At 32.0% G+C, this 18,490-nt stretch overlaps 1 protein-coding gene across 2 annotated transcripts in view; it reads left to right on the top strand.

Moving 5' to 3' along the window:
• The window catches only part of Scn7a (sodium voltage-gated channel alpha subunit 7), an 83,234-nt gene extending 69,065 nt beyond the window's left edge, over window positions 1-14,169 (top strand). For both annotated transcript variants that reach the window (XM_015479269.2, XM_048812409.1), the window contains exons 18-25: window positions 1,036-1,209; window positions 2,557-2,664; window positions 4,432-4,710; window positions 5,439-5,492; window positions 5,885-6,022; window positions 7,608-7,712; window positions 8,025-8,295; window positions 11,044-14,169. In XM_015479269.2, the coding sequence (XP_015334755.1) occupies window positions 1,036-1,209; window positions 2,557-2,664; window positions 4,432-4,710; window positions 5,439-5,492; window positions 5,885-6,022; window positions 7,608-7,712; window positions 8,025-8,295; window positions 11,044-12,110 (2,196 nt within the window). In that variant the 3' untranslated portion in view covers window positions 12,111-14,169. The remainder of the gene's footprint in view (window positions 1-1,035; window positions 1,210-2,556; window positions 2,665-4,431; window positions 4,711-5,438; window positions 5,493-5,884; window positions 6,023-7,607; window positions 7,713-8,024; window positions 8,296-11,043) is intronic.
• The last annotated feature ends 4,321 nt before the right edge of the window (window positions 14,170-18,490 follow it).

Genomic DNA, 18,490 nt, shown 5'->3' with positions numbered 1-18,490 from the left:
CTTCAGTCATTGTAATAACATAGATTTGTATTGGACCCTCATTTTGTGCTACTCTCTTGTGCAGCATTGGAATGTAATACCCAGCTCCTCAGGATCCCAGGCAGACTCTCTCACTTCCTTTCAGCATATATTACTGCATCCTACCTATGAACCAAGTCCTCTAGAATACAATCCCTGTCCTTCCTTAGCAATATTAGTGCTTCTCTAGCTACTTTATGAAGAGATTTGACTCTTTATTCTGCTGGTGGCCTGAACAGAAAGAGAAGGTAGATTTTTTTTTTTTTTTAAAGTGGTTTTTAAAGGCATTTCTGTCATTAAGGTTTCTTCATGCTCCTCAAACAATATTAGATTCAGTTTGATTTTACAGGGAAGCTCTGCAGTTGGAGGGTACAATAATACTCCACTTTCATTGAAAAGATTGCTGACTTTAGCATCTCTGTGTCAATCAGCCATTGTCTGATGTGTATCCCGTTTGGAGTGGAAATCTGCTCCTGGGTGAGAAATCTGGCCTCCTTCTTGTATGGTAGATGCAATTCTCCAGAGAGTTTCAGTTGTGTGTTATCAAGCAATACTCAGAGTCACTATGGAATGAGTAGATTTTCCCAATAAAGGGGCCCTTGGTGAGCAACACCAGAATCAATACACTATGTACTTTTGAAGAATATGTTATGTGATGTGATGTATTGGATACAATTATGTCATTTGTAATTTCTATCGACTCTCCATCTGCTATATTCTTACTAATGTAGTTAATACTTTGTTTCTGTTGTACTTTTAACTATAAAAAGAATGTAATTTTTTCCCACTATGACTGATCTTTTTCTAGACCTTTTGGTTTCAATTTTAAATATATTTTCTTAACCTTTATTTTGTGCACACAAATTTATTCTTATGAGACCGATCCCTTGATCAATATGAAGTGTCCTTCTTCTTTAGTTATGCATTTTATTGTATTTGAGATAGAATTTCATTCCTTTACATGTGAAAGAGTTTGTTGAAATTATATTAGGCAAATCCTTAATTTTTTACCCACAGGCTTTTGAAGATATATATATAGATCAACGAAAGACTATTAAAATCTTATTGGAGTATGCTGACATGATCTTCACTTACATCTTCATTCTTGAAATGCTTCTAAAGTGGATGGCATATGGTTTCAAAGCCTATTTTTCCAATGGCTGGTACAAGCTGGACTTCATGGTTGTCATTGTATGTATCTTATAAAAAAATATTTAAAGGCTATTTGATTTACTCCTATTTTTACTCTTTCATATCTCATTGTTTTGCTTCATTATAGCTCCTGTTTCCCTTCTCTGTACATTTTTTAGTGGCTCACATGTCATCTTTATTTATCTATTTAACATCTATCCTCATCTTGTCATTCTAAAATTTTAAAAGTTCAGGACTAGGCTCCTGGATTATTGTAATACCTATGAATCCACTGCTAACAGAACAGGTTTGTTGCACAATATCTTGAAAATATCAGCTTCCTAAGGTCTTTAAATTCTACTGAGTTGACTTTTAAATAAATAAATAATATTCACAATTGAGTAAGTATTATAACAAGCAACCAGAATTTCTCATTAGGACCACTGCAATAAATTCAAAACTTGTGTTTAATGAACAAATGACTCCACATTCTAAAGCCAATAGAGAGAGATCTCCTCAATAGGGAACCCCTCAACCTACAATTAATGGCTTGCAATAACTGACCTCTGCCTTTTAAATTAATTTTTACAAATTTGTCTTCTACTCCAGTCAAACTGCACTTTACCAAAATCACCTTCCCACTTTCTAGTCATTGTTCTTACATGTCTACACCACTCTTTGCTTATATAAATAACTCCCATGCTTCAAAGCCTAACTCAAGATCATCCTCCCTTTAGTATAAAGAAAAAAATGTTCATCTATGTTGACTTGAAAATTTAGAAAACATGAAGATATAATAAAATGTAATCATAGCTCTATCACCTTGCTCAATTTTGATTAATATTTCTCAAATATTAATCATTTTTATCTACACATATTTACTTTTAAAATCACTTAGTACATAGTTATACTTTTTGTAATTTGTACTTTTGACTTAATAATATTCATATCTTTTTTGAGGCCTGGTTTATGAAATCTTATTGGGTATATTTTATTAATCATAATTACACATGGGTGAATAGATGAATATATTCCAAATCTTGTTTTAATGCATATATCATATACAAATACTGTGTTGCAAATAATTATAAAATTGATTCTTTAATTTTAATTGTAAAATATCATTATAAATATAATTCTTCATCATAAAGAATATAAGTACATATGCATATTAATGTTGTTATACTCTTTATTACAGAAAAAAATTGTTTTATATTTTTAAGTGATTTTAACAATTATGATCTTATAACTTGTTCTAAGTCAATAAATAATAACATTTTGAAACATCTGAAAATATTTCAAAGTTTTATTGACAGCTTTTACTATTATGTTATAATAAATATGCAGTTTATTTTATATGTTATTTCAATTAAGATTCATATTAACTCTTTTTAAAAAATATTACAGGTGTTTTGTCTTAGCTTATTAGGCAAAACTCGGGAAGATTTAAAACCACTTACTTCCATTAAGTTCCTTCGGGCACTCAGAGTTCTATCGCAATTTGAAAGAATGAAGGTAAATATAAAGTTTCTAGACTGATATATGAGTTTTTATTTGAGATTACTAAATTTCTGTGAATAAACAAGATTTGTTGTCTTTTCATCAATTTCAATATAACAAAAACCTTATAGCCTATAGCATGAAAATAGAGGGGAATGTATATATTGGTTATGTTTATTGAGATTTTAGGTCCTTATTGCTCATAAGATATGAAAACTAATAAAGCTGAGTGAAAAGACCATAATAATCCACAGGGAAAATATTGTTTCACAAACAATACCTTTCTAACTCAAATAAATACATGTTAGTGGAGTTGTCTCAATTTTTAAATATGTAACTGTCAGAAAATGAAACTTTGATAGCTAAATTTTTAATTGTGAAAATATTGTACACACAAAGTTGTTATTTACTAAATGAGAGGAAGCTTTGAATTCTAAAATAAATTAAATTTTTTAAAATCAGACATCACAAATTATTAATTTTTACTTGTCATTCCCCCCTATTACCATGTTAAAGACTTTTCTAACCCATATAGAGAGTACAAATAGATTCATTTATATAAAATGTCCAGGGTTTCATCTTTTGCACTGTAATAGAAATCCCATATGATTCAAACTAAAAGAAACAATGGAGTCTATGGTCACCATGAACAGTAATCATATGTATGCAGATAAACAGTGGTCAATTGTGTGCAGAAATGAAAGGAAAAGTCCAATTGTACCTTTTATTACATATTTACATATATGTGCATTTTACATTTTTATTTATGTAGATTACTTAACATTAGTCTCAGTACTTAATTAAAAATACCCAATATTACACCTTCAATTCTATGATACGACTGAATAAAAAACCTATTTATGTTTAAGCTGCATTAACTTTGTAATTTATATACTTTATCTTAACATTTAAAGTGTCATTAAGAAACCTTAACACTTAAAATCTTTCTGCTTGATCAAAAGCATTTTTACATCAAAATTGAAGTGAGAATTCAACTAGAAATATATGTAATTTAAAATATATATTTAAAAATATCAGAAAATTTAATACTAACACCTTTATAGAGAATATACATAAATACACATATATGAATCACAAGCACATTTATTATACATTTGTGTATATTTTTTAGTGGTTCTGGGGATTGAATTCAGAGCCTATCACATGCAATGAAGTGCCCTACCACTAAGTTACACCCACAGTCCACATTAATTATATTGGGAATATTTTATTACATATATATATATATATATATATATATATATATCTCCAATATATTTACCCAATCATATATATACCCAATATACTATATATATATATATATATATATATACCCAATATACCCAATATATATTATATACATATAATATATATTGGCATATATACGCCAATATGATATTATTTTTATTTTTATAATTCATGTGAATCTTTGGTTGACTCATTATAACAAGACTTAGGTTTGATCTATGTATTTCTCAAATGTATTTTATTTGTTGGAGTTGGGGAAGAAACAGTTTATGTAGCAAATACAGAAAAATTCTAAATATTATATACCTATAACACAAAAATCTAAAATAGTAATTGTAGTTGATAACTATAAAACAGATTTTATTAACCACATCATGGAACTTTGCAATATGGTGATATTTATCTCTGATTCTAAACCAAATTGTGAAAAATTAGCTGAATTATGTAATTATAATAAATTACATATGTAATTAGAATTTAAAAATTTTACATTTTTGATCTAAAGTTCACACGTTCATTTTTTTTATATGATAGGTGGTTGTGAGAGGTTTGATAAAAACAATTTTACCCACTCTGAACGTGTTTCTGGTCTGCCTTATGATCTGGCTGATATTTAGTATCATGGGAGTACACTTATTTTCTGGCACATTCTATGAATGCATTGACCCAATAAGTGAGGAAAGGTTTCCTGTATCTGAAGTCAAGAATCGGAGTCAGTGTGAAAACCTTGTGTTGAATGAATCCATGCCATGGGAGAATGCAAAACTGAATTTTGATAATGTTGGAAATGGTTTCCTCTCTTTACTTCAAGTAGTAAGTACCCTTTTGAACTTTCTTTCTTTTTTAAATCAATAATATGTTCATCCACGTTGTAAGTTGAATGTCAAGGACAAGATATGAATTATTAATACATTTGGTTATAAGATATTTTATCAATTGCTATTTAAGGCAGAAGTTTTATGAGACATACTATAATTTGGAGTGACAGAGGTGACAATTTCCTGCCCTATTGGGAGGAAGAAGTGAAGAGAACAGAAATAGTAGATTTTGGCCAAACCTGCTTCCACCATCACTGACCATGTGGTCACATGACCACAATTCCTTGGTCCTACTTGAGTTGCCTTTAGTATTTTTCTATTTGGTGCTTTCAGAAATGGCTACTAAGGAAACCCAGTATCTAGCAGACATTAAATGACAGACATTCCTTTCTTATTTATCTCACAGAAAATCACATCTATAACAGCTATCAGTAATTCTGGCATTTGGCAGCATGCACTTCTTTACCATCCATTTCCCTATTTTTCTTTTTTTAATATAAACTATTTTAAAATATTTTATTATTAATTATAAACAGACTGAGTAAAATAACTGACAGATAATATATTAATTAAAAAGCTAAATACCTCAGTTATCCAATATGTTGAAGTATGGCAAGTTTTAGTATCAAATGTTTTAAAGTGTTAATAGCAAATTGAGTTGTACTTTTTATTTGCCATGAAATACAGATTTCCCTAAGAACTAAATATATATTATTTTTATAGGCAACATTTAATGGATGGATCACTATTATGAATTCAGCAATTGATTCTGTTGGTGTAAGTACCATATAATCTTAAAGGCATTATTAAGATTCAAGCAAAGTCATTTTTGTAACTCAAGCACAAGAGATAGGTGATAATTTATAGAAATTTAATATTTCAGGTTGGGTATTTCATGGGCAATTAAATCCTTCCAGAAATATATGTAATGATTGAGTCCCAACAGGCCCATTTGAGGGATCACCATATTTTATAACAATAATTAAATAAATAAATAAACTTTAGAGTTTAAATAAGCAAAGCAATAGCGTTCTTTTTACCAGAGAGTAAAAAGAAAACATTACCTTGAATAACATTGTTAGACTTTCTTATCCTAAATTGTTTTATGAATCTTAGGTTTACATAAATTATCACCAATATTTTACTAATTTTTAAAAATTCAATTTTAGGTTAATATGCAGCCTGATTTTGAGTACAACGTCTACATGTATTATTACTTTATCAGCTTCATTATCCTTGGGTTATTTCTTCCTCTGAGTATGCTGATCAGTGTTATTATTACTAATTTCAACAAGCATAAAATAAAGATAAGTATAATAGTCCTTTTTTGTTCATCAATGACTGAAAAAAAACAAACACATTTATAAAAATGCCGATTCACATAGCTCAATGTCATTTTTAAATTTTTTTAAATTTTTAGTTGTAGATGGACACAATATCTTTATTTATTTTTATGTGGTTCTGAGGATTGAACCCAGTGCCTCCCACATGCTAGGAAAGTACTCTGCCATTGAGCTATAACCTCAGTCCTTGATGTCATTTTTATTTGGTACAAATGCAATAAAAAATAACTGATGTTCTTGCACATTGTTGCACATTGCTGTAATGTTCTTCCTTATATTGATTTCAGTATTTAATATATACACAGCCAGATTAAAAGTTAAAAATTAGGGCTGGGGCTATACAGTGGTAGTGTGCTTGCCTAGCATGTGTGAGACACTGGGTTTGAACTTCAGAATCACATAAAAATAAACAAATAAAGCCATTCTGTCCAACTACAACTACAAAAAAATTTTAAGTTAAAAATTGCCTGTATTTCTATATGTATATTTTATAAATAATGATGTGCTGGAAAATGAATATTAATATTGTGTATCTGCTCAAATATATGAAGTATACACCAATATACTCAATGCCTCCTAAGTAGGAGTACTCAAACCCAGGAATAGAGAATTCAGAGACAGAATTGAACAACCACTTGTGTGCACAAAGACTCCCTTCAGGGCTGCCACAAAAGTAAAGACCTCAAAAGACTGTGAGTCCATATAGATGCCCTACTAGGGGCCCTACTGTCAAAAAGCCTTTCAAAAACATCAAAAGAAAAAAATGGTTTAATTTGGAATTTCATCTTCAGCTGTGTCATCAAACTAAATCACGTGCAAAATCTGGTATAACATTTTGAGTCTCTGCTAATCAGATGGTAATAGAGAGCTCAGCGATCAAACACAGTTCTGATTGGGTGCTTCAGCTTCCTGGCCACTTCCAGCTGTGGGTAACTTCCCATGCTTTGCTTCTGTACTACCTGTTGTTGACTCCTGTCAGTGTTAAGTGACCAGGTTCTATTTTAGGGCATTAACAATTCCTAATTCCTATATTATCATAAAATTATATGCACTAGAAACACAAAAACAATTCAGCTGTAGGCGGTGCTATGAAGTCTGCACAAGGTACTTTTGGAATAATAATAAAAATATTTTCTGATAGTATCTATAAAGCAAAGCAACATAGAATCTTGAAAATATATATTTGACCAATTCTCTTCATCCCTGCATATTAAAGGGCACAATAAGCTTTACTTTTATCTGCTGAGTTCAGCCATCTTTGTAAACTTCTAAAAAGAGAAAGGGCCTCAAAAGACTGAAAGGAGAAAAATAGCGTTAGCTGCACACAGGAAATACAAAAAAAAAAAAAAAAAAAGGTTTTTCAATATCACTCATTGCCAGCATTCCAGGTTTTGTATGTATTTTTGTACAAAGTTGAAAATGTTCAAACATGATTTAGTTTCTTACATTTAAGCTTTTTTCCAAAGTTAGATCAATAATTCTCAAATTTTCTATAAGGGAAAATTTGGATTATATGACATTTTAACATCTTTTTCTTTCATTTCTTTACCAAGGAGGCTCAAACATCTTTATAACAGTAAAACAAAGGAAACAGTACCGTAAACTGAAGAGGCTAATGTATGAAGACTCCCCTAGACCAGTACCTCGCCCAAGAGTAAGAAGAAGTCTAGATCTTTTTTTGAAGCTTTAAAAAGATTGACTTTATTTTAATGAAAGTGTGCTTCCAAAATTCTTAACAAATTATTTTGACAATATTTGTAAAATATGTTCCTTGACAAAACTTTTAATGACCATTTTTTTTTGCATGTGCATTGTTTTCACTATACACTGTCATTGTAGTTTGCAAAAATTTAGACTCACTTATTTTCCTAATTATTTTAGGAGGAAAGCTGTAGAATCTAAAAACTATGTGCATGAATATTTAACCTACTAATAAAACTATTAAAGTTATTTTCTTTATTCACAGAATAAGTTCCAAGGCTTTATCTTTGACTTGGTAACAAATCAAGTTTTTAATATCATCATCATGGTTCTTATCCATGTTCAAGCAGTAACCATTATGATCCAAAGTGATGAACAGAGTCAACAAATGGATATTGCTGACTACTGGATCAATGCAATTTTTGTTATATTGTATACTATAGAATGTATACTGAAGCTCATCTCTTTCCATTGTTACTATTTCACAATCATATGGAACATTTTCGATTTTGTGGTGGTAATTTTCTCCATTACAGGTAAGATTTGCTTTGTCACAATTTCCTTTGTAGTAATATCAATTCAAGAAAACTCTCATAAAAAAATTTCTCTAGTATTTTAAGAAGCAAAAGAGGTAGAAACTTTCTTACTCACAACATAAAAATCTCACATTTTTTTGCATTCATACATACTTACATGCCTGACAGATAATATTTGAAAATACAATTCTTGAACCAATGGCAAAGATTTCATATCACAAACCAGTAGATAAATGCTGGTTTATACATTCAGTATAAAACATGCATTCATTTTCTAGATGATACTGTAAGGATCTTTATGTATTAGAATGCCATGATTTGTCAAACTCATTATTGTTCTGTTTCCTCTAATAGTGAAAAAAAAAAACTATTTTAACTTTTACATATGAGAATTTTAGGTTTAAATTAGTTGTTTGCTGGTTTTCTATTACTTTGGAGATCTCAATTTTTAACATTTTTAAAATTATTCTTTTGTGAATAGACATTGTGCTACATGCAAGAGTACAGTGATCAATGAGATAGGCATAATTTTTGCATGCACACAGTTTATAGTCTATTAAAGGTTACAGATAATTGAATAGTGCATTTAAATGCTGTGCTCTTGAGGTTGGTAAAGGAGATGCAGGGTGCTATAGCAGCATAACAGGGAGAAGCACCTCCAGTAAGTAAAGGTCAGAGAAAAATGTAAAATTCAAATAGAAATTTATGGATGTGCTTCAGGCAAAAAGAAGTTTCTTTGTCTACTGCTCTATGACACACTCACCAAAATGTAAACTCCATGAGAGTGTGGACAATATTGAAGAGTTCATTGTGTCAAGCACTGTTCTATGTATTTGTTGTTGGAAAATGTAGATAAATAATTTGCCCATCTGTATTTTAAGAAAATTCAGTCGATACGTGAATTAATGCAACTAGTTATTCAGAGAAAAAGTATAAAAAACTTGATAGAAGAGTACATAAAGTCAGGAGGGAGGTAACAGGAAGAAAACAGGTGAATTACAGAACTAAAGCACTCTGTGAGATTGAAGTGGAAATTATTAATCAATCAGAGAACTGGGGTTGGGGAGGGGGATAAAATAATATTATAGCCAAAAGATAACTGAATTTGAGATTTCAAGGTTGTCAGGTATCCTGGGTCAAGAATGGGGTTGTACATATGGACTACTGAAATTAAATGATTAAAAAAAACTATAAAAGTTTGAAAGGTTGGAAACTCAGAGACAGGCCTTTGAATGGGCTGTGGTAGAAGATTCTGGGGTGGAACAGAAGTGACTCAATTCCTGAAGTCTTTAATGAATATAAATGTGGTGCAATGAGTAGATTGCAGAGCCAAAGAATGGTAGAAATGGTATAGTTGAATGGTGGTAGGATCCACAGAGTTTCAGAACTTTATTCTACTTTTTAATTTAAAAACATAGTGGGAAAGAGAAGTGTCTGGAAATCTCACTGAGAAGATAGAAAAAATGCTATTCCATCTTTCTTCCCTGAGAAACATGGAGTTGGAGGTGGAGGGTGATGAGCTGCATGCACTTGAAATTAGTGCCTGGGAAATAATGCCAACAGGATGAATTCAGATTTTAGAAAAGAAAAAAGAGTTTTAAAATTTAGTAGTGAGGATGTGAAGACAATTTGTTTAAAATTAAATGAGGATACTTCCTACATAAGATGAGTTTGGGAGATTGAGGAGAAATGAGAGTGTGGGTCAGAGTGGAAGATTCTCTAAAGCTCTGCAGAAAATGGTTGGAAGAATGTCTCCTGAGTCCATGAGCAAGTTTAACAGCAGTATGAGGCAGGATTCTTCCTGTAAGCAAGCATAATATCTCATTTAGAAACTGTACAGGATTCTCCCCTCCACCACCTTCTTGACACAAAGCAAACCATCCCTAAGTGCCAGGGAAAGTCTTCTATATTCAGTTCACATGTAAACTCCTGGGACTCAAACACTCTTTATGGAGAAAACAAATTACAATCTGTACATCACTGAATTCCAGGCATTACTGTAATTATATTTATCAACTAGGTCTTTCTAACTTACATTGTAATAATTTTAAATGTCTACAACTGGTAACAGATTATAGAGTGTTCTAGAAATCATGTTCTTCATCTTTGCATATCTGCATGATGCCTTTATTAGCATTTGGTGCAGATTGGATTGAACAAACTTTCTTGATACAGAAATAATCAGAAAAAATACAGCTGATGTTTTTTATTATGAATCCAAATCATCTGTGATTCTAGAAAGACTGGATCTGGTAGGGGGGTGCATGGGAGAAATGGAGAAACTTTGATTAGGGCAAAGGGGAGGGGGCATAGCAGTAGGAAAGATGGTGGAATGAGATGGACACCATTACCCTAGGTACATGTATGAATACACAAATGGTGTGATTCTACTTCGTGTACAACCAGAAAAATGAAAAATTGTGATTCATATTTGTCCTATGAACTGAAATGCATTCTGCTGTCATGTATAACAAATTAGAACAAATAAATAATTTTTTTTAAAAAAGACTTGATCCATAAAATTCTTAAGATGATAGTCCACAGAATTCTCTTCCAAATTTTCCTAAGTACCCTTATCATTAGCACCATTAGTATTTGACTAATCCAAACTTTTAATATACTGTTAAATGTGAAGGACTAATAAAGGATTAACCAAATACAGGAAAAAGCAAGTAAGAGTAAAATAAGTTTCTCTAAATACAGTTGTATTTGAACAGTTTTATTTCCTCTTTCTTTTCCCGCGCCTAGGGCTGTTTGTGCCTATGACAACAGGATACTACCTTGTGCCTCCTTCACTTGTACAACTGATCCTTCTCTCTCGGATCATCCACGTCCTGCGTCTTGGGAAAGGACCAAAGGTGTTCCATAATCTGATGCTTCCTTTGATGCTGTCCCTCCCAGCATTGTTGAACATTGGTCTTTTCATCTTCCTGGTCATGTTCATCTATGCGATCTTTGGAATGTACAATTTTGCTTATGTGAAAAAAGAAGCTGGAATTAATGATGTGTCCAACTTTGAAACCTTTGGCAGCAGTATGCTCTGTCTTTTTCAAGTTACAATATTTGCTGGTTGGGATGGTATGCTCAATGCAATTTTCAACAGTAAATGGTCTGACTGTGATCCTGATAAAATTAACCCTGGGACTCAGGTTAGAGGAGACTGTGGTAACCCTTCTGTGGGGATTTTCTATTTTGTCAGTTATATCCTCATATCATGGTTGGTCATTGTTAATATGTATATTGTTGTGGTTATGGAGTTTTTAAGCATTGTTTCTAAGAAAAAATCCAGGACCTTGAGTGAAGATGATTTTAGGAAATTCTTTCAGGTATGGAAAAGGTTTGACCCTGATAGGACACAGTACATAGACTCTAGTCAACTTTCAGACTTTGCAGCTGCTCTTGATCCTCCTCTTTTCATGGCAAAACCAAACAAGGGCCAGCTCATTGCTATGGATCTTCCCATGGCTGTTGGAGACAGAATCCACTGCCTTGACATCTTACTTGCTTTTACTAAAAGAGTTATGGGAAAAGATGCAAGGGTGGAAAAACTCCTCTCCGAGGTAGAATCAGGGTTTGTATTAGCCAACCCTTTTAAAATCACATATGAACCAATTACAACTACTCTAAAACGAAAACAAGAGGCAGTTTCAGCCACCATTATTCAGCGTGCTTATAAAAGTTACCGCTTGAGGCAAAATGACAAAAATACTTCAGATATTCATATAATAAATGGTGACAGAGATGTTCAAGCTACAAAAGAAGGTGTCTATTTTGACAAAGCTAAGGAAAAATCAACTATTCAAAGCCAGATCTAATCCCTACTTATCACCTCTTTACTTTCTTCATATATCCCCCAAATGCTAAAAGCTTAAGAAATTAAAACAACCATCAGAGAGAGTGAAGCTATCAATTGTTTACACCTGGTAAGTGTTAAGCTTCTGTTCACAAGTCTTCATGCCAAACTCACTTTTCACCTCTGTTCAGTCTAACCAATCTATCAAGAAAGACAGTCCTTAAATATTGCTGCAGTTAAAGTAAGTGACCTTTTGATAATCCAGCGTTTTGCCTGCATGGCTCATTAGATGTGTGCCTACGATAGAGGACGGATGCAGGTGGTGGTAAAGATTACCAGCCAAATAGGTATCCTTGTACATTTTACATCTGCTTTAATGGTCTTCTAGTTGCCACTACTATGACTTAGTTACAGGTAAAGAAGGGCTCTCTTAATATAAGCTTTCTTTTTTATTTGATAAGTTAGATTGGCAATTTTTATGGTATCACAAAAAATAACCTTACACAAAACTAGTGAAATCCTACAGAGCATTATATCATCAACTTGCTTAAACCAATGCCAGTTGGGTCAAGGGAGGGTGCAGTTGTTTAGGAAGTGCCTTTGAGATCAATCCCAGAGACTCTCAAGCTGATTAGAACCATTTTTGTGAAAGATTGGTTGAAGCCCTACCTTCTGTTTTTTTTTTTTTTTTCTTTATTTCTTCCCACCTCTTCCCCCCACTGGTAATGGGAATTAATTAATGGGAATTATTGTTCTTGGTTCCTGGTTTCTTATCTTTTCCTCTAGTTGTATCTAAGCTCCAGTTCTTCAGCAGGATGAATTCATAGAACAGAAGAACATCCATCCATGAAACTGCCATTATGGCCTACATTTTCCTCTCACTGTTTTTCAAAGTATACATTTACTAAAATGATACCGTAAATAATATATTAGTGGACCCAACTTTATCTTATTATAAATCTATTTTTTCCCATTTATCCTTAGTGTAACATTAAGTATGTATGACTTGGCAAATGCATGTTATAATATCGATTAGAAGAGCTGAAACCTACCAGTGTGTGTAGTGATTTTTGCAGTGTCTTGATCTTCCTTGGAAAACTAGCCACTCCAAAGTGCTTTTCATTTTATTTAGGTACTCATAGCTTAAAAAAAGGAAATGAGCGTTCGAACTCTAGGGGCTGTGAATTGGGAGATGAGAATGGAAGTCATCCTTTAATAGCATTAGTATATGCAGATTAAGTTTCACTTACTCATTTCTTTCTAAGCGTTTTAATTTCATCATATACAAAAGTAATTTATAAATTGTTTATATTTCAGAAACTTTAAAATTTGAAATGTTAGTTTTCACCATTGAAATTATTCTTAAAGTTAGAAAAATTTGTTTTGGGAGTTATTCATAAAAAAAGTAGTCATTTATATACATGTAGTTCAAGAATCTGGTACTTACTCCATTTTTATGAAAACTAATTTCAATGTGCCTACAAAGTCCTAAAGGATTCAAAAGAAAAACCTGCATACTGTTGACTTAAATAACAAGCTTTAAAAATGTAGTATGACATTGCCTATTATTTACATATTGGTAATTGTATTTTTATTATAATTGCATGATCTTGAGCCTTAACAATTATATTTCTGCTCCTCAAAAATTTAATAACCTTACCAAGATGCCTTTGAGGGACCCCTAAGTAAATGTAATTTCAGGGTTCAATTTTTTTTCTATACATATTCCTTCCCTTTCTCCTCTTGCTCTCCATCATGAGATGGGGACCAGAGAGCAATCAGTGTTGACTTACAACATGGTGATAGCTGGTGCTTTACCAAGGCTTCTTCCTTTCCATTTCTTGGGATGCTTTAGTATGGAAACTGCTTCAGAGATTGACACTGTAATATAACTTGCTTCTATAAATTCAACAAAGACAAAAAAAACTGATTTAAGTCTGAAAATTATTACTTTTACTTGTAAATTGTGTTTGCCACTAACCTTCCAAAAACTGTGTAAAGGTTTATTTTTAACAAAATATTACAATATATTCTACTTTTTAGAAACTATAGAAAATAATAAAGACAATCTGTTAATGACAGTAAGATTTGTTTGTTTTTCTTTTTTATTTGATAAGTCACGTTGGTGATTTTTATAGTAACATAAAAAAAAACTTTACTCAAAAATTTTTTTATTCAGTCTCAAAATTTAAGATTAGAAACACTTAGGTTTCTTTACCACACTTTTTTAATAAAGTAAATGTTAATACACTTACCAGAGCCCCTATACATTGACGAAATGTAAAAAACAATTCTCTTACCAAAATCATAACTGCAATATTACAAACTAGAGCTCAAAATCGTTAAAATTCACTTTACAGAAAATAATACCGAATTAAATTTATTGGTGTGCTACTACTTATCAATTTCTGTTCCTTCAAAACATTTTATTTCTTTTTTATTAATAAATACAATACATTCAACGCAGTTTTAGACAATGGTGATAGCTACCATGTATTCAGCTGGTAGCTGTATCCAGCCTTGTGCTAAGCATTTTTCATGAATGAAGAGGTGACCACTCTCAGTTTGTAAATCAAAAACAATAGGCTTAGAAAGGTTATAGGTTACAAAAGCCTTAATAGGACAAAAAACTTGTAAGGGACATGGCTAGGACACAAAATCTAGTTTCTGAACTTAATGGACGGCCTCTCTCCTCTTCTCCCCTGACACCTCCTACACCAACCCCTTTTGGTCAAGGGAATTTTAAATGTAGACAATTCCTAGAAGAAGAGAAGCACAAAGGATAAAATTACAGAAGTTTTTTCATTCAACCTATATTAAATACTAAATGCTAGATGCACACTTAGAGCTTACTCGCATAAAAAGATAAGAGACTAAACAGCTTACTGTCGTCTATGGTTATAATTTATGGTAATTTTTATACTATTGGTTTGAATTGCAATACATATACATGAAGAAATGTTGAGCACTACATTGGAAATTGGAGATAAAGTTAGTAAAGTGGGCCCCTAGAGGAAAAAGGAAGATTTTTCTCAATTAGTGAAGATTAGCTTCGTTTCATACAGAGGGACCTTTAAGAAGAGTCCACCCATGAAGATGACACCTGGGATTATGGCTCAGAGCTCTTCCTACTGGAAGATATAGTTAGGAGCAAATAAAGGAGGGCATGAACCTTGCACCTCAGAGATTATCAAAAAAATAAAAGTTTGAGCAGAATTACTCTAGGTGCCCTGAATTCCTTCACAGACATACTTAATTTTCCCTTTGGTTCCTGAAATCTCTCCTTTCTCAGGTGGGTCTACATTCTCAACTCTATGGTAAATAATAAACTTCATCAAATAACTGAGTGTTACAACCACAGACGGATTTTTTTTTTACCTTTGTTAGGTAAACCAAAACTTTCAGGATCAGACACTTACTCATTCCTAATCTGGGTGCAAACCTTTATCTTCGTTAACTCAAAAATCACATCATAGCTCACAGAATTTTCTCTCAACTCCAGTCCTAGTTTCCAATTAACCATCCAGTTGGCTCACCCCCACAGTGTTGATCAATGCTAGTCTAGGATAGGTGAAAGTCAGTTAAGTTCAAATGATCTGTAAGTTCAGAGTTCAAGTTCTTGCAAAATTCCATAAGTATCTTTCCTTATTTTCTCTCCCCCTTTCTTCCTTTAGTAAAAATCTTTTGAGTACCTCCTAGATATTCAGCACATTAATTCACAGATAAATGAAATTGTCATTTTCCTTAAAAAGTCCTTTCTTAGTTTGACAGATGAAACATATTGGAACTATTTGTTAGATTCCTTACTATAATGGAAACCCTCAAGAGGATGTTGTGGAAAGTCTTACTGAACTTCACAGGAAAGCTGGAACTTGAGCCAAGTTCCATAATGGATGGGATGTGTTCAGGGGACACAATAAAGTTGAATTTCAATCCCAAGTTGAAACACTAGCAAATATTGAGGTTTAAAAAACTGTTAATAAAAATCATGTCTTTCTTCTTGTATGTTCATGCAAAAAGCACTCAGGATCAAGTAAGGATAACCCTAGCAGTTAGGGTGTATTCTTATGAGGGAAAGAAAGTTGAAATCTCAAGAACATTATGGTTCAGATGACCCAAAAGAACATTAAGTGTGTTCTCTCAGATACCAACCACAACTTATATTACATGTTAGAAAGCCCATATTGGCAGTCAACTATTTTTTAAAATATTTTTGAGGAATAATTTATATTACCAACAAAATTCTCTTTGTAAGGTGAATAATTAAATGATTTTTAGAATATTAACAAGAAAGCATCACCCTAATCTACACTTAGAATATTTTCATCACTGTTGACAGTCAATCCTAATTCCACCCTGCCCCCAACCCTGGGCAGCCACTAATTTACTTTATTTCTATAGATTTACCTATCAATAAATGACTTATATGTATGGAATCATATGTGATTTTTTGTGACTAGCTGATTTCATTTAGCATAATGTTTCAAACTTTACTTATATCAAAGCCAATACTTCATTCTTTTTTCCTGTTGAATAATATTATACTGTATAGTTATAACATACATTACTTTGTTTGTTATTCATTGCTCAGTGGACATATGGGTGGTTTCCACATGGTAGCTATGATGAATAATGCTGCTATGAACATTACAGCACAAGTTTTGGGTAAAACTATGTTTTCCAATCTCCTTATTATATACCTAAAAGTGAAATTGGTAGTACTGCATTTAATAATTTGAAAAATTTCTGTTCTGCTTGTAAAAGTGGCTGCACCATCTTACATTCCTAGAAGAAATTATGAAGGTTCTAATTTTCCCCATCCTTGCCAACATTTGCAATCTGTATTTTGTTTATAGCCATGCTATGAATGTGCAGTGATGTCTCACTATAGTTTTGTTTGCATTTCCCTAGTGACTAATGGTCTTGACCACATTTTCATATTTCCTATGCATCTGCATATCTACTTTGGAGAAATATCTACACAAATATTTGCCCATTTTTAGTTTATTTTTTATCTATCATTGTTTTTCATAAAATATATACATATCAGATGTCAGATTTCCAAATATTTCCCCATGATATGAATTGTGTTTTCTCTTTCTTGTGTCTTTTAATACACAAATTTTTAAATTTTGATGAAGTCCAACTTTTGCTTGGGATTTTAGTATTCTATTTAAGACACTATTGCCTAATCAGAGTTCACGATTATTTTCTCCTGTTTTCCTCTAAGAGTGTAATAGTTTTAGTCATTACATTGAGGTTTATGCTTTCCATTTATTTTTTGGCACATAAGGGTTTAGGAGGGAGTCTAAGATTAAGCTTTTGTATGTGGCTACCCAGTGATCCTGGCATTGTATGTTGAAGTGTATTTGTTCCTCACTGAGTTGTCTTGGCATTCTTTCTGAAATTCTGTTGACCATGAATGTAGGGTTTATTTTTGAAATTGAATTGAAGTCCCTTGACTTCAATGCAAATACCAAATTGTGTTGATTATAGAAGCTGCATAATAGGTTGAGAAACAAGGAAATTTGTGTCCTCCAGCCTTAGTCTCCTATTTTCAAGATTATTTAGGCTATTCTATGGCCCTCATGTATCTACAGCAAATTATGATCTGCTTGTTAATTTTTGCAAAAAGGTAAACTGGGATTTTGATAGGAATCACATTGAATTTAAAGATTATTTGGAGATTTTTGATACATTAGCAATATTGAATCTTCTGGTCCATTCATATAGAATACATTTCACTTTTATTTAGAGGCTTGTCAATTTTATTGACTTTTAAAAAAACAGCTTTTAGTTTCATTGGTTTCCCCTATTGTTTCTTTTTTTCAATTTTATTGATTTCTGCTAATATATTTCCTTTTTACTCTTGGTTTATATTTATTTATTTTGTTTTTTTTTATTTTCTATTTCTTTGACATGAAAAATTAGATTATTCACTTGAGACCTTTCTTCATATCTAATGTATTTTAATGCTATAAATTTTCTTAATAACCCTATTTTAGTTGCATCTGACATATTTTGATATATCACATCTTTATTTTCATTCAGTTCTATGTATTTTTAATATTTCTTTTAAGGATCTATCTTTTACCCATGAATTTTTTGGGTGTGTTGTTTCATTTCTTAATGTTTAGAAACTTTCCAGTTGTTTTTGGTATTGATTTATACTTTAAATCCATTGTCTCCAAAGAACACCTTATGTTCAGTTTCAATTATTCTAAGAGTACTAAGGTTTGTTCTATGGCCCAGGATACCAAGTTACATCTTGGTAACTGCTCCATGGACACATGAAGAGAACGAATATTCTGCTGTGGTTTGGTGGAGCATCCCATGTATGTAAATTAAAGTGTGTTCATTCACTGTATTGTTCAGACTGGCTATAACCTTGCTGATTTTCTG

Source organism: Marmota marmota, unplaced genomic scaffold (genome assembly GCF_001458135.2).
Source record: "Marmota marmota marmota unplaced genomic scaffold, marMar, whole genome shotgun sequence".
Taxonomy (NCBI): domain Eukaryota; kingdom Metazoa; phylum Chordata; class Mammalia; order Rodentia; family Sciuridae; genus Marmota; species Marmota marmota.
The sequence above is the reverse complement of the archived record's forward strand: the minus strand, read 5'-3'. Positions and strand labels throughout refer to the sequence as shown.